This window comes from Salvelinus fontinalis, chromosome 2 (assembly GCF_029448725.1).
Source record: "Salvelinus fontinalis isolate EN_2023a chromosome 2, ASM2944872v1, whole genome shotgun sequence".
NCBI lineage: Eukaryota > Metazoa > Chordata > Actinopteri > Salmoniformes > Salmonidae > Salvelinus > Salvelinus fontinalis.
The window spans coordinates 85,332,108-85,348,503 of record NC_074666.1 but is presented as its reverse complement, the minus strand read 5'-3'; the positions used below and the strand labels follow the sequence as shown (position 1 = coordinate 85,348,503).

At 41.4% G+C, this 16,396-nt stretch overlaps 3 protein-coding genes across 3 annotated transcripts in view; 1 reads left to right on the top strand and 2 right to left on the bottom strand.

The window, feature by feature from the left end:
• Positions 1–1,814, bottom strand: part of LOC129829955 (formin-like protein 1) — a 19,803-nt gene extending 17,989 nt beyond the window's left edge. Inside the window, exon 1 of the mRNA XM_055892015.1 lies at positions 1,638–1,814. Coding sequence (XP_055747990.1) covers positions 1,638–1,814 — 177 coding nt within the window. The remainder of the gene's footprint in view (positions 1–1,637) is intronic.
• Positions 1,740–11,921, top strand: LOC129829980 (max-like protein X). Its single transcript, XM_055892067.1, has 9 exons — positions 1,740–1,829; positions 3,522–3,577; positions 5,059–5,095; positions 5,225–5,314; positions 5,652–5,761; positions 5,955–6,057; positions 6,267–6,366; positions 9,970–10,171; positions 10,458–11,921. The coding sequence occupies exons 2-9, from the start codon at positions 3,536–3,538 to the stop codon at positions 10,512–10,514; spliced, it is 741 nt and encodes a 246-aa protein (XP_055748042.1). The 5' UTR covers positions 1,740–1,829; positions 3,522–3,535; the 3' UTR covers positions 10,515–11,921.
• On the bottom strand, positions 11,296–16,396 carry LOC129829986 (homologous-pairing protein 2 homolog). Its single transcript, XM_055892082.1, has 8 exons — positions 16,099–16,396; positions 15,777–15,877; positions 15,594–15,683; positions 12,974–13,085; positions 12,749–12,894; positions 12,615–12,668; positions 12,289–12,348; positions 11,296–12,139 (listed from the first exon to the last, which is right to left on the bottom strand). The coding sequence occupies exons 1-8, from the start codon at positions 16,118–16,120 to the stop codon at positions 12,083–12,085; spliced, it is 642 nt and encodes a 213-aa protein (XP_055748057.1). The 5' UTR covers positions 16,121–16,396; the 3' UTR covers positions 11,296–12,082.

Below are 16,396 nucleotides of genomic sequence, written 5' to 3'. Positions count from 1 at the left end.
CCATGATGATCTGGACGAGACCGCCGAATCGAGGCAAAGGTAAGAATTTCTGGATTAACTACCTAATGTTAGCTACATTTTAAAATTAATAAATTGGCTAAAATTCGTTAAATTGATAATTATTTGAATGGTCTTGTGCAAGTTTTAAATTGACACAATACCTGTTAGCAAAAGTGTCTGCTAGAGATGAAGTGCAGGAGATTGCTGGGATTTGTAGTCTTGCATGATGTCTACTTTGATGCTAATTAGCATTTTCTAATCTGAGAGTAAATAGAGCCGAATATATCGATAAAAGTCACCTTGTCCGAGAGAGATTTTTACACGGTTATCAAAACGTCACGCCAGGGTAAGCCTACACAAAACACAGCCCTTATTTTAAGTGTTTCTAAAATTCCCTATGAGAAAAATGAATGATGGAAAAATTATTGGAACCATTTTGCTGTTTGAGGTAGGTTTTATGGGTATTATGACACTTATGACACACTGTGGGGCTCTATTTAGACCCGAGGGGAAGTCCTGTTCTCAGTTTCAACAGGTTGTTCCGTTCAAAAAAGAAACATTATTACTTAGACCTAATATCTCCTCTCACACATTGCCACATACCTGCTTGTGTGAGTGCTCTAAGTGCCGTATTAGGTCTGTTTTAAATCTGACTAGAGAAGGTAGCATTTACTGTTGAAAGAAAGAGGAAGTCAGGTCATGCTCTGAAAGAGCAGGCCGGTAGAGAGGACAGTGGGCAGGAAATGGCTTAGGCTAAATAAGTGTCTGTACCACACACATATGAGCTAATAGTTACCACACTGCACAGACAGCCTACATGCATCAGACATAAAAGTAAAAGGTGAAGGTGTATGCATGGAAAGATAGTTTTACTGCCATGATGTCACGTCTTCCGTGTGTCTCCATATCTAGTGCCTAATATGTTTAGCATCACATTTATCAGATGTTTATCTAAATGTGTGATTCAAACTGCTTGCGCTACTCATGATTTACTAATAGTTTCTACAGATAAGGCCTTGTTCCCCTGAGATGTCCTGCTTCTTCTGTAGAAACAGCCATGTATTGGATTGATAGCATTATGTTGTCCTCCATAGGTGTTAACTGATGGGAAATGACATGTTGAAATATCTGAAAAACCTTTGCCTTCCTGTCTTAGTCTGTTGTCTCTTTCGTGCAAAATCTATTGCTCAATCCAGCACTGTGCCTTTATGGCATCTCCGGTTCATCTAAGAGGGAGGACTGCAGTCGAAGGTCTATGAGATCATTTGACCACGGGCTGAGCAGACAGGCCGATTTCAAAATATCTAAAAGAGGATGTGAGCTTTTGGATGTGGGATTGAGGCCAACAAAATGTCAGCTCTCTTTACTAACATGACTGGCTACAGTGAGAGAGACGGCATTGTTTTTTAACAGGAACTAGAACTACCCTGACAGAATAATTCAAATGTGAAGCTGAATGTATTTTCTCTCAGACATTTGGCACCCAGCATATTTAAGTGAGTGATTTTACCTGTTCCTTTAGATATCAGTGCAATACATACAGTAGGTATGTGATGCATCTAAATTCCTGTGTGATGTGTCTGTATTTCTGTGTGTTGATATGCATGATGTTTCTCCCCTCCTGTCCTGCCACTCACCAGAACCACACTGAAGCGCTCCTCCAGCTCGTCCTCTGGGGGCACGGGCAGCTTGGGGGGAGCAGGCTGCTTCTTCTGCAGGGTCGGGGTGGGGTCACTCAGGGCCGTTCCTGACCCCACAGAGTGCTTGGCCTCCCTGCCATCTGCCTGCTCTATTCCCCCCGCTGCATTCCCCATCACCAACCTGAACAGGTAATCCAGGGGAAAGGTTAAAAACACTCTCTCTTAACTGGAAGTGCTAGTAGGCCTAACTCCTAAACAGACTGAAACTCTAACTCAGATGTCTGCAAACCCGTCCACACTGAAAAAAGTAGCTAGTTAGTTCCAATGTAGGGCAGTCCAATGAATTTCCCCCCAAAAAGAGAAGGGGAATATAAACAGGTCTTGGAGTCCTTGGTCCTTCAACGTCTCTGTGAGATTTGGCAGGTGGATAGAACAGCCACTGGCCTACAGCAATTGTCTTGGTCCTGAGGTGAGGATGTTTGATGGAGCAACATCGTTCCTCCTTATCCCGTATCTCTTCCACTGTCCTCACTCTCTGCTGGATAACAGGTGTTACTAGGGGGGAAACAATCGGAACAGCTTGAAACCTGAAACGTGGCGCCTGTTGAAGCAAGATGTTGTTTTTACTATCTAATTGTCCATAGTTCCTACAGTGAGCTCATCACAGACAGGCAGGGCACGGGCGTTACAGGAAGGAGAGGGGAGTTTGACGCAGTCGTTGCAACAGAGGCAGAAACCGCATAACCAGAAAAAGCAGAAGAGTAACTTCCTGCTGTGTGTGACAGAAACAAAACTACAAGGAGGTGGAGTAGGGTGGAGAGAGGAGACTGAGGGAGAAGCAGAGAGGGTGTGGTTGGAGAAGATGGACAAGATACTAAAGTGGAGGGGGTGGGAAAAAGAAGGGATAACGGAAGACTACGTAGGTGTATTGGGCCTATAGTCATATGAGCTAGGAAGTAACTACAGGTATCTGGCATCGTGGATGGTCGGTGCAGGCGAAATGGTAGAGGGTGGATTAAGTAAGGTGTCTTATCATTACTTTCTTGACTTTCCATTGTTAGGAAACCACCGCCAGAACATAGCTTGTGGAAATGTGAGTGCAGATGCGTTTTACCCAGTTTACCCTCAAAGAACATTCCAAGAGCGCTTCCCTGTGTCAGATATTCACATTGCTACCCCTAGTGAAGTCAAGGCAAAATTGCCCATGTTGTTACCATGTGGTGGTGAATCAATTGCTGACAATCAAAACACCAACAAGGTCTTAGTAGACACTTTCTACCAGACCTAATTAATTAATGTCACTGACTGGCCACTCACCAGTGTTGCAAAGCAAAATCAGTTACTGGTTAATAAAAAACGGCAGCAGGCCTACTTCCAGATATGAGGAGCCTATGACTGCGTTCAGACAGGCAGCCCAATTCTGATCTTTTGGCCAATTACATCAGATTTCATCACATCAGATATTTTTCAGGGCTGATCTGATTGGTCCAAATAGTGAAAGCAATATCAGAATTGGGCTGCCTGTGTAAACGCAACCATATACCGCGTTCAAAAAACGGGGAACTCTCCGAATTCCGACATGAGTACGCTCAATACAACTGGGAACTCTGAGAGAGAAAAAAACGATCTCCGAGTGGGAAAAATCGATTTGAACGGTCATCCAATAAGGAAATCCAACTTGGGAACTCGGGCCTCTTTCTATATATCCGACTCTCCGACGTCATGATTTGACCGAGTTCCCCGTTGTTTTGAACGCGGCAATAGATCCCTACGGCCTATAAACTCACTTACTTGAGGCCATATGTCATACTGTGTGAACCAGCAGAGGGCGTATTTCCCTTTCTCTAAATTGTTTTTCCATCCCATGACGCTCTCGAACAGCTGCTGATTCCAAGATGACGGATCCTACAGCATCGCCGGAGGATCACTGGAACAAAGTAAGCTTACTAGTTTAGACAAATGAGATGTGAGGACAAATAAGCGGTGTATGACACTGCCATATATTCGTAGCAAGAATACAGTGTTTGTAATTTGCTACACTTGGCTTGTTAGCTAGCTAACGGGTAGCTAGCTAGGTACTAGCGCTTTTGTTTATGACTCTTTTCAAGCTTCTTCCCCTTTCGTTACGATTCTGTTATGGTCAACTGCTGGCTAGCTGGCCAGCTTGTAGTTTAGTCCTAGTGGACCAGACGGGTGATTTGCAAATTCATCGTCTGGATGGACAGTGTTTAATTCTGCAAACACCCATTATATATCCACAGTTAAGTTAATAAATAAACTTTACAAAACGCTGTTGGTGTGTACAGATTGCGCACACGTCACGATGTACATGTACGCAACGCATGTTTGCCGAGGTTGTGCACGTGTAAATGGTTTTGCAAAAAATACTTGCCATACTTCAGCCTTGTCTGCACTGACCGCGTAGGGGCTACTAGTAACTAACTGCCACCTAGCAGTGGTGTAAACATACTTTAAAGTACTACTTAAGTAGTTTTGGTTATCTGTACTTGGCTTTACTATTTATATTTGACAACTTTTTTTCCTTCACTACATTCCTAAAGAAAATAATGTACTTTTTACTCCATACATCTTCCCTGACACCCAAAAGTACAAGTTACATTTTGAATGTTTAGCAGAACATGAATCAAATCAGTGGTGTATTCATTCCGCTGATTCTGTTTCTTAAACAGAAGCAAACGAAACTGGGAGGAACCCACCTGTATTTGACCAATAGAAACTCGTTTTAGTTGCAGAACATATAACTGTTTGGACAAATGATTACACCCCAGGACTACTGTCAGTGGATTTTGTTTATGCACATTGCTGGGGATTCGATTAAAGTGAAAGTTGATTGAATCAGTTTTGGAACCGGTGCCCTGTGTCCACGGCGAAGTCTAGAATCCTACTCTTCAGCTAGTCGGAACTAGGAAACTCGAAAATGTCTGAACTGTTAACTTGTTGAACGCGGCACGTTTATAACTAAAACCAGTTAGCAATTCTGACATTATCGAGTTTCCTAATTCAGACTAGCACGTGAATGCGGCAGAAGTCGGCTGATGAGTATAGAAAAATTATGTTTCCACAAGCAAAAGTGATTGCTTTTGATTTAAAAAAAAAAACACACATTTGATCTGCCTTCCCAATGAAAACTAGTTTGAAAATAATTTATAGAAAAGAGATGTATGTTTCTGGACGATGCATCATGCTGCCTTGTTGTTGACATGCCCAAGCAGCACAGATTACTGTTCCATTTGAGAAGGGAGCTCCTTCCTTCACTGCTTTTACCCGTTCATGTCACCGGTTCCCCGCGGCTCAGCATAATCGAATCTGCCCATTGAGTGAGACGGGAAAGAGCCTGTTCTCACCTCCTTATCCACTGTCTTATTCTCTCCTGTCAACACCTGCCATGACTGAACAGAACGATGGGTCTTTCAGTGACAACGGATTTGACCCCAGTGAGTAGTATCCTTAGTCCTAATTGTTTTACCAAAACATACATTCTATAGCTAGTAGGCTACCAGTCCTGTGGGCAACTGTTGATTAGTAATTGAATGATGTCTGAGCTCTTCATGTTCTCCATTAAGGTTTCTTTGCTGAGAATGCAAGGAAGGGTACTGTGGTCTCCAGGGCTAACAGCATTGGGTCCACAAGTGCCTCATCAGTACCAAATACAGGTACTGTGTTCTTTGTCATTTATGTTTCGACAACATGTGTTAGGGAACAGTTAGTGGTGTGTGTACTGTATGACTAAACGGTTTGTGTATGTGAGGCAAAGCTGCATAATTTGTGCCCTGATACAGAAACTACTATTAATGTAGTGCCCCTTTTATTCATTGTCTTACTCCCTACCCCACTCTCACTTCCACTCTATTCTTTCTTGTTATTTTTCTATTGCATTTCCAAGTGACCTAGTTTGGTTGGGCACTGTCCAGTGTTTTATTCTAGCTTGATGTCAGCCTTGAGCCCTAGGGAGGTAGACTGAAACACCTGCTCTTCCTCTCCTCACTGTAGATGATGAAGACAGTGACTACAGGCATGAGACCACATACAAGGAGTCCTACAAAGACCGGCGGAGACAGGCACACACACAGGCCGAGCAGAAACGACGGGATGCTATCAAGGTTTGGCCTCCGATGGGGAGCGGAACAACAGGAGTGTATGGGGTGGAGGGTAGTTGTGAGAAGGTTGAAAAATACAAAGGATTGGGAGGGTGAGACTGATCTCGTCCAATAAATTAAGAGTTTTCTTAGGTGGCCAAATGTAATACTTTTGTCAATTCTAAAATCTGCTTGTTGTGTATGTTTGACTCCACAGAAGGGTTATGATGATCTCCAGTCCATAGTGCCCACCTGCCAGCAGCAGTCTGAGTTTGCCGTGGGGACACAGAAGATCAGCAAGGCCACAGTGCTGCAGAAAAGTACAGTATTCTATTTAGACCATTGTACTTCTTAACCAGAAATGTACATTTTAGGACTGCAAATTGGCATTCCGACCAGCCTTTTTATAATGTCAACGTACTATAAATATTTATAAAGGATCCCACCCTAAGCTGGAATTTTCCTCCCTGATTGAAATGCTTTAAGTCCAGAAATCCCTGACTGGTTGTTTTTGCGTCTCCTGCTGCAGCTATTGACTACATCCAGTTTCTGCACAAGGAGAAGAAGAAGCAGGAGGAGGACATGTCTATGCTGAGGAAGGAAGTGATGGCACTGAAGATCATGAAAACGTTAGTCGCAGGCCAAAAAAATCTGTTACTACAGTGTGATACAATAAAACGTCAAAGCAGAGAGGGAGAGCTGCGGGGTGAATATTAAAGATATTAGCTGTGATAGATTAAATATGTATAAGTTAGGTTAAGAGATCCTTCAACGGTATGTTTCATTTACCTGATAGCTCATGCATGTGTGTTCACGGTGGATTGCATAGGCTGTATCAGGTCAGCCCTGGCAGAAGGGCCTTATCAGAGAGGGAAATACCTCAGCCTACACTCTGCTCCAGCAGAGATAAGTCCAGGAAAGCAGTCAACGGGGTTGGTTTTACCCAAACAACAATTGGGACATGACCCTCAGCGTGTACTGTGGAGGGAGGCCCCTCATACAGGAACATCTGAATGACTTGAGCTGCCATCTAATCCATTTATTTTTCTGAAGGGGCACAAAAGCCTCATTTTATAAGTTTTGAATTGTGCAGTCATTTATGCTATTATTTGATAGCATCAGGGTTCTACGCTGACCTTTTTTTACAAGGAGCACGTGTGCGCTTAAGTTGAGAAATGTAACAGAAATTTAGCGCACACAGAAATTTATGAGCGTAATGAAAAATGAGGTTTTAAAGCTAGAATCCTACATTTTCTAGGTGCACTGATGCACCTAAATTAGAATTCCAGGTCGCACAGCAAAAACATTACAGGCGCATATGCGAGTAAAATGGTCGCACTGTAGAGCCTTGAACATGTGCTTCCAATACGAAGCTATCATACTTGTGTAAATATGATGATATTAGCGCTATTGTCAGTAGCTAGGTTTCCATCCATTTCATGCAAATAAACTGCACATTTTCCCACCAGAGATGTTTTCCCATCAAATTAACTCTTTGTGGATAAAAGGCTGTGCGTGATGACGTAGTGCACATAAAAATACCTTTTGAGGTAAAAGTCCGATGAACTGAATAGAAAATACAAGTTAAATGGGTTTACATTGCATTTTCAATTCTACTGATGGGTTTCTCCCCAAAAAAATGTTGTATAGTGAGTTTCCACTCTGGTATTGGCAGTGCGCTCTAGCCAACAGCTCGCAGATACAGTGAGGGTTTAGCCTACTTGGCAGCTTTGTCAAACGGCAGCTCGATATTAATTGGAAAGGAGCATCAAGCTCATCAACTTGCACTTTCACCACCCTGTGAAGTTCATTAATCTGTAGTCTAATAAACGGCATGCTTTCCCAATGCGTTATAGTGGGATGACCACACGTCATCGCGTGACAAGTTTACTTTGATATGATGGTTATTATATTGATATTTGCTCATTAAAAGCTTTTCCACTGACATTTCTCGCATAATACATTTTAGACACAGAAAGATCCCACCTTGTCTGGCGTATTTGGTTTTGTCTGCATTTTGGAAAGTTTACCGACACATTTTCTGTTTCAATCAAGCCGGTCGTGACTTTAAAAATAAATTAAAATATTTTTTATCCGACATGTACTTTACGCGCATTTAAAAGTTGGATGGAAACATGGTCAGATGTAGGCGAACAGGTTACTTAAACAATAAGGGCCGAGGAGGTGTGGCACAGTGCCTGGATACAGCCCTTAGCAGTGGTATACAATGTCTTCAGAAAGTATTTGTACCCTTTGACTTATTCCACAGTTTGTTGTGTTACAACCTGAGTTCAAGATGGATTAAATCTACAGTACCAGTCAAGTTTGGACACACCTACTCATTCAAGGATAATAGTGGAGACATCAAAACTATGAAAAAGCACAAGTAACCAAAAACGTGTTAAACAAATCTAAATATATTTTAGATTCTTCAAAGTAGCCATATGCTGAGCACTTGTTGGCTACTTTTGCTTATCTCTGCGGTCCAACTCATGTCCTGTTGAAAAACAAATGATAGTCCCACTCAGCGCAAACCAGATGGGATGATGTATATCTGCAGAGTGCTGTGGTAGCCATGCTGGTTAAGTGTGCCTTGAATTCTAAATAAATCAGTGTCACCAGCAAAGCACCATCACACCTCCTCCTCCATGCTTCATGGTGGGAACCACACATTGTGGAGGTCAACCGTTCACCTACTCTACGTCTCACAAACCAAGAATCTCAAATTTGGACTCATCAGACAAAGGACAGATTTCCACCGGTCTAATGTCCATTGCTTGTGTTTCTTGGCCCAAGCAAGTCTCTTCGTATTGGTGTTCTTTAGCAGTGGTTTCTTTGCAGCAATTTGATCATGAAGGCCTGATTCATGATGTCTCCTCTGAACAGTTGATGTGTCTGTCACTTGAACTCAGAAGCATTTATTTGGGTTGCAATGTCTGAGGCTGGTAAGTCTCTAATGAACTTATCCTCTGCAGCAGTGGTAACTCTGCGTCTTCCTTTCCTATGGCGGTCCTCATGAGAGTTTTATCATAGCGCTTGATGGTTTTTGCGACGGCACCTGAAACTTTCTTAAAATTGTCCGTATTGACTGACCTTCATGTCTTAAAGTAATGATGGACTGTTGATTCTCTTTGCTTATTTGAGATGTTCTTGCCATAATATGGACTTGGTCTTTTACCAAATAGGGCTATCTTCTGTATACCTCCCCTACCTTGTCACAACACAACTGATAGAATCAAATGTATTAACAAGGGAAGAAATTACACAAATTAACTTTTAGCAAGCACCCGTGTTTAATTGAAACGCATTCCAGGTGACTACCTCATGAAGTTGGTTGAGAGAATGCAAAGCTGTCAAGACAAAGGGTGGCTACTTTGAAGAATGTCAAATATAAAATATATTTTGATTTGTTTAAAAAAAAAAAAAATTACTACATGATTCCATATGTGTCATTTCATAGTTTTGATGTCTTCACTATTATTCTACAATGTAGGGAAAAACTTAAACCCTGGAAGGAGTAGGTGTGTCAACTTTTGACAAGTAGTGTGTGTGTATGTATATATAGTATTTTTCACTCATCTACACACAGTACCCTATAATAGCAAAGTGAAAACATTTTTGTAGAAAGTTTAGCAAATTTATTGAAAATTAAATACAGACATGTCTAATTTACGTAAGTATTCACACCCCTGAGACAATACGTTAGAATCACCTTTGGCAGCTATTACAGCAGTGAGTCTTTCTGAGTAAGTCTCTAAAGAGCTTTGCACACCTGGATTGTACAATATTTGCACTGTCTTATTGGTTGTTAATCATTTTACTCCTGAACTTATTTTGGCTTGCCATAACAAAGGGGTTGAATACTTAATGACTCAAGACATTTCAGCTTTTAATTTTTAATTTGTTTGTAAAAACAATTGTGTGTGTGTGTATATATATATACACATCTCAATTGAATCTATTTTAAATTCAGGCTGTAACACAACAAAATTGAAGTCAAGGCGTGTCATAACTTTCTGAAAGCACTATATTGGCTGCATACCATAAACCACCAAGGTGCCTTATTGCTATTATAAACCGGTTAACAACATGAATATAGCAAGAAATATGTATTACGTCAAACCCATGGTATATTGTCTGATATACACACGGCTGGAATTCTGTTTCAGCCAATTAGCATCCAGTACCCAAACTACCCGGTTTATAATATGTGTTTAACCTGTGTGTTGTAGGAACTATGAGCACATAGTGAAGGCCCACCAGAACAACCCTCAGCAGGGGGAGGAGCAGGTGTCGGACCATGTCAAGTTCAGCGTGTTTCAGAGCATCATGGACTCCCTGTTCCAGTCCTTCAGCAGGTCTGTGTCTGTGGCCAGCTTCCAGGAGCTGTCCGCCTGCGTCTTCAGCTGGATCGAGGAGCACTGCAAGCCTCAGGTAGGACACTCAATATACGGTACTGCTGGGGGATGGATGCCGCACCAAATCATGTAAGGTTTTATTTAAGGTAATGGTCTTTGTGATAGTCATGGTTTTTTGGTGTATTTTCTACTCAAGGGTGGTATTTTGGACTTCCGTCTGACCCTAACAGGTCAAAACTATCACCACTGTAGGCTATAATTGACATGCCAGCCACCCTGTCTTGCTCTGAGGATGGATGACTGACTATGTTGAGTTGACAGCTGTGTAAGGTAATCCATGTTTGTCCTCTTTTTCTTCCCAGACATTGCGTGCGTTTGTGGTGGGAGTTCTCCGGCAGCTCAACAGCCAGCTGTATTAATGCAGGCCAGGCGTAAACTCAGGACAGGAATCTCCCCTCAGGGATGGAGCCGGGGCCTACCCTGGGTTCTCAGGGTCTGGTAGAGACCTCACATATCAGTCTATCGTGTTCCCTCCTGGCCTGCAGCATTTAAATAGTTAACGCTTACTCAACTCACCACCAGTCTGCAGCAGGGTTGGGTGTTTCCTGTCTAGTCAGGTCAAATCCAGCCCAGCATTCTGTCTGTGGTTTTAGTCATCAGGGTTTTTTGTTGCAGAACAGAGTTGTGTTAAACCAGACAAATGGCCACTTGCTTGTAAACGTTCCCTAATGTTTACATTCACCACAAATCAGGGGTTGGAACCACATTTTATTTTTTAATTGTTCCATTCCAAACCTCTTTTGTGTGTTCCAGTGTTCAAACCAGCATAAAGCTCTGAACCGGTTCGAATCAAATCCAAGACAGTCATGAGTTAAAATATTCAATTCAAACAAGTTGTGATGGTGTTTGAGAATTGTTAAATGTTCATCATTGATTGTGATGTTATGATTGCTGTTGTGTACATGTTGTGACAGAATCAAGCATATTTGTAAGTCTGTTACTGCAGCTGTTCGCCTTTTCATCATCTTTATTGGCAAAAAAGACACGGTAGAATAGTGATTCATGAATAGTTCTTATTAAACAATCTCTGAACCAAAAAACTCTGGCCAGGATTCAATCAGATTAGCGGTAAACGCATAGCTGATCATTACTTTTGTTTAGTTGGTGTTGGAGGTGTAACTGCGTTTTTAAAAATGTAACTTTATTAAACTAGGCAAGTCAGTTAAGAACAAATGATTATTTACAGTGACGGCATTAGAGCTGTCAAATCCACAAGAAGCTCCTGGCGTTGCCATTGGATGCAGCACCAAGTCGCATTCGTAGAAATCCCTTGCAGAAGTGTTACAAATTATAACAGTGAACTGTGAGAAATCCCTGTCATTTCTATATAGCCTACACTTTCTTGTTCTGAACTTCTAAGGTGGGTGGGACATAAGGACGGGTGTGGTTTCATGACAATGACCACAAGAGCAGCCGCTTACCAATTTGACAGCTCTAACAGTTACCACCTAAAAAAAAGCAATGTGTTTGTCGGCTGATGCAGGTTGCCGCAGATCTGATTGAATCCTGGCCTTAAACAGTCAATCATGTAAAAATGTAATGTGAAGAATTTAGTGATTGATTTTGACAATGTGCTCAGGAGAACTTCTACCAAATGTTTCAGGACCTTCTGGTAAACAGATGTGAATGTTTAATCTGTAATCACCGGAGTTTAAAAAGGGATTTTATACAACAAGTCTTTGTGCTGGTATAAATAAATCAGGTCTGTTACGTTTTTTTTGCTGATTTGGACAAGAATTTGATTAAAGTATTTCGTATGAATGATTTTTAATTGCAAAATAAACTTAAGTATACACCTGTACAAGGTATTTTATTACAAAACATTACAAATAGTAATTAGTTACTCCTGGAATGAGTTTTGATGGTATAATACTCCCTGGGAATTGACATTCAAGTCAAAAGTAAACAAAGATCCTCCAACATTCTGTCAGGTACTTGGCATAGTCACTTTACAGTCCTCATCAGTCTCCACACCAACTTCTTCCTAAACAGAGAACACAAAGATGCTGACATCTCAGGTGGACAAATAGAGTTAACATTTGTCTGCCTCTCATGGTGATGAATAATATCTCGTTTCCCAAATAAAAACAATAGAATTGATGAGTAGAACTGTAGATCTGTAGAGCATCTTACCAGAAATTGCTTCTTGGTCTTGGGGTATCCCTCCAAAATGGAACCCATCATGTCAGATGCCTGAGAAGAGCAGAGACAAAATCAGACTATTTGTTCTGGTTTATCCTGCTCTGGGACGAATAGTCTTATGGCTTTGATCAAGTAAGGGCTCTATTCAATCCAAATTGCGGAAGTACAGCGCGTAAGGCAATGTTACCGTGTTTAGTGGAGACTGCATTCACGGTAAACGATGCATGTCTGCTTAATCGGAAATTACCTTTACATTTTATCACGCAATCCGTAACACTTCAGCAATACAGCTGGAATAGAGCCCTAAAATAAATCACCAGTCTCTTCCTCTTCTTCCACTCTTTCACGTAGAGATGTCTCTCCTTGTAAACCTGAAGGAAAGACGCATGAGCACAGTATATGGGGGAAAAGGTGTTTTGTATTTGAACCCAGGTCTGATTGTGACCCATACCATCTCCTTCTGCTCTGGTGTGACATGATTGGTCGCTGACTTGATCTTCTCCAGGCGCTCCCTGTAACCAGAACACTCTGCTTTCAGCTCCTGGATCTCTGACATCATTTCCTCTGTGGTCAGGGAGCTGTTGAGCTCCTTCAGCTCTGCAATCAGAGATAAGAGTATGTCAGATTGTCCAGTGTGTGGGTACGGTGCTGATAGGGCCAAAGAGGGGAGCCCTACCTGCGTCCAGCTGTCTGCAGCCCTGAGAGATAGCCTGCACCTGTGTGCTGAGGTCAGAGATGCGACTGTCGATGTCCTTCAGATCTGCCTCACTCACCTCTGCAAACTGGGCCTGTAGGCAGTCAAATATATTCTGGTAGTTACTTTTACAGGTTCGTTTTTTAATTGCTTTGGTGCAATTTTCACAACTCTCAGTTCAAAACAGATCATCAAAAAAGGCAGTTAACACATTTTCAATTGACTATAACACAAAAATCAGTCCTTTTTTCATCAAACTGCACACTGCTTTACTACAATTGTATTGGCCAATAGAGAACTGTAATAGCCATAATATATACATTTACATAGACACTTATCCAAAGTGACAAAAGTCCACACATTTTGGTATGTGTCCCCAGTGGGAATCGAATCCACAACTCTGCTGTTGTTAGTACCACGGTCTTATGAACTGAGCCACGTACAGGACCACTACAATACATAAGTACAAAACCATGAAATACTTGATTATAATTAATACAATACAGGTGGAAGATGTATGCTTGCCATCCCCATGTGAGTACCACCCTCATAAAGGCCATGGATGAGGCATGCAATGATTTAAATCCAGACCTATAGTACCAGTCAAAAGTTTGGACACACCTTCTCATTCAAGGGTTTTTCTGAATTTTTACTATTTTCTACAATGTAGAATAATAGTGAAGACATCAACACTATGAAATAACACATATGGAATCAAATAGTAACCAAAGAAAAGTGTTAAACAAATCAAAATATATTTTATGAGATTCTTCAAAGTAGCCACCCTTTGCCTTGACAACTTTGCACACTTGGCATTTTCAACCAGCTTTATGAGGTAGTCACCTGGAATGCATTTCAATTAACAGGCGTGTCTTTTTAATTTAATTTGTGGAATTTCTTTCCTTAATGCGTTTGAGCCAGTGGTGTGACAAGGTAGGTAGGTATACAGGATATACAGAAGGTATACAAAAGATAGCCCTATTTGGTAAAAGACCAAGTCCATATTATGGCAAGGACAGCTAAAATAAGCAAAGAGAAATGACAGTCCATCATTACTTTAAGACAGGAAGGTCAGTCAATATAGAACTTTAAAAGTTTCTTCAAGTGCAGTCACAAAAACCATAAAGAGCTACGATGAAACTGGCTCTCATGAGGACCGCCACAGGAAAGGAAGACCCAGAGTTACCACTGCTGCAGAGGATAAGTTCATTAGAGTAAACTACACCTCAGATTGCAGCCCAAATAAATGCTTCACAGAGGCCAAGTAACAGACACATCTTAACATCAACTGTTCAGAGGAGACCGCATGAATCAGGCCTTCATGGTCGAATTGCTGCAAAGAAACCATTACTAAAGGACAACAATAAGAAGACTTGCTTGGGCCAAGAAACACGAGAAATGGACATTAGACCGGTGGAAATCTGTCTTTGAATGCCAAGATTGTGCAAATGTGAGATCTTTGCTTCCAACCGCTGTGTCTTTGTGAGATGCAGAGTAGATGAATGGATGATCTCCACATGTGTGGTTCCCACCATGAAGCAGGTGTGATGGTGCTTTGCTGGTGACACGATCTGTGATTTATTTAGTATTCAAGGCACACTTAACCAGCATGGCTACCACAGCATTCTGCAGCGATACGTCATCCCATCTGGTTTGCGCTGAGTGGGGCTATGATTTGTTTTTCAACAGGACAATGACCCAACACACCTCCAGGCTGTGTAAGGGCTATTTGACCAAGAAAGAGTTTGATGGAGTGCTGCATCAGATGACCTGGCCTCCACAATCACCCGACCTCAGCCCAATTGAGATGGTTTGGGATGAGTTGGACCGCAGAGTGAAGAAAAAGCAGCCAAAAAGTGCTCAGCATATGTGGGAACTCCTTCAAGACTGTTGGAAAAGCATTCCTCATGAAGCTGGTTGAGAATGCCAAGATTGTGCAAAGCTGTCAACAAGGCAAAAGTTGGCTACTTTGAAGAATCTGAAATATACATTTTGCTTAACACTTTTTTGGTTACTACATGATTCCATGTGTTGTTTCATAGTTTGTAGAAAATACCAAAAATAAAGAAAAACCCTTGAATGAGTAGGTGTGTTCAAACTTTTGACTGGTACTGTATGTCAGGCTTGGATAGAAAAGTATCCATTTTTATGGGTAGTGCAAGTGTATTGCCTAATGTGAAAACAGTGTACTGTAATTTACAGTCCTGTAGCATACTGCATTCAAAGGGCAATTTTGAAACATCTTACATTTTCTGCCATTGGAGTACGTTAAAATAAGAAAATGTAATTATGTTGTGTTTTGGTGATCAAACTAATGTACTAATTTCACAGTAAACTTATGTTGGATCAATGGTTGTGTGGTGAAAGAGGTCTCCCAAAATAATTTATGAATGGTATTGAATGGAAGACTGGCTGCTTACAAGTGTTAACAGTTGAGTTTTTTTTTTACAAATTCCCCACATACTTGTGAAAATAGCACCAAAGAGAGAGAAAAAAAACGAATCACCAAAACAGAACAGATTCAGATCAGCAGTGGCTACATATTTCCATCAACATATACAATACACATTGACGTGCTGCTCTGATACTCAGCCTGGATCACCTGATCAGCAAAGTAGATCTTTTGCTTCCCATAGGTTTTCTCTTTGATCTTCCCTTCCAGTGCCAACTGTTCCATGGCTTTAACCACAGCCTACCAGGATAGGAATGAGTAATCAAATATACATTTTAGTTTATACATGCTGAAAATCGTATCACTGGCTAAGAACAGTTTAGCCTTTCTCACCGTCTTTCCCAGGCCGTGCTGCTTCTGTAAATTGTTAAAGACATCTTGGGCACTGTAAGGACGGTTCTTCTCGTTCAGGTAAGCAAATATGACTGTTAAACCTGACAATAAAAACACAAAACAGTGACCTGTATAACTTCTAGCTGTTGTATGGACTTATCAGTGCAGGTCAGTGAGTGTCAGTATGCTAGCTTGCTGTACTGGTTCCAACTTGGCTAACGTTAGCTAAATCGGTTAGGAAAACGTCTGTCATGTTTGGCAACATACCAGACACAATCAATGTAGCAACCAGGTAAAATAAAAAAATGATTAAAACTCATACCTCCGTTGTCTTTTTTGCTCATTTTCTTTATTCTGTGAGCTAGCTATCGCTAGCTAGCGGTGCAAGAATTATTTACCTATCTTGAGTTTCGCGCGCCGTGAAGCATTGTGGGTGCCCAGGCTTTACATACGTCATATCAAAACAATAGCTGGTTTTCATCACCCTCCACCTTTGTGCAAGACAGCCCTGGGACAGCTTGAGTATGTATGTATGGACTCTCGAGCAGTGCATGAAATAAAGCGCCAGCAACCAGCCAAATGTCGGTAAAAAGAGTCCCAAGTGAAAACTTTTTATTTAC

What these genes read in the sequence shown, in the direction of transcription:
- LOC129829980 (XM_055892067.1), top strand. Translation starts at nt 3,536, where the DNA reads ATGACGGATCCTACAGCATCGCCGGAGGATCACTGGAACAAA. An exon ending in CTCATCAGTACCAAATACAG is followed by an intron (nt 5,315 to 5,651) that starts GTACTGTGTTCT and finishes TCCTCACTGTAG; the next exon opens with ATGATGAAGACAGTGACTAC. An exon ending in GCACTGAAGATCATGAAAAC is followed by an intron (nt 6,367 to 9,969) that starts GTTAGTCGCAGG and finishes TGTGTGTTGTAG; the next exon opens with GAACTATGAGCACATAGTGA.
- LOC129829986 (XM_055892082.1), bottom strand. Translation starts at nt 16,120, where the DNA reads ATGAGCAAAAAAGACAACGGAG. An exon ending in GAGCAAAAAAGACAACGGAG is followed by an intron (nt 15,878 to 16,098) that starts GTATGAGTTTTA and finishes TTTTATTGTCAG; the next exon opens with GTTTAACAGTCATATTTGCT. An exon ending in AGACCAAGAAGCAATTTCTG is followed by an intron (nt 12,140 to 12,288) that starts GTAAGATGCTCT and finishes TTCTCTGTTTAG; the next exon opens with GAAGAAGTTGGTGTGGAGAC.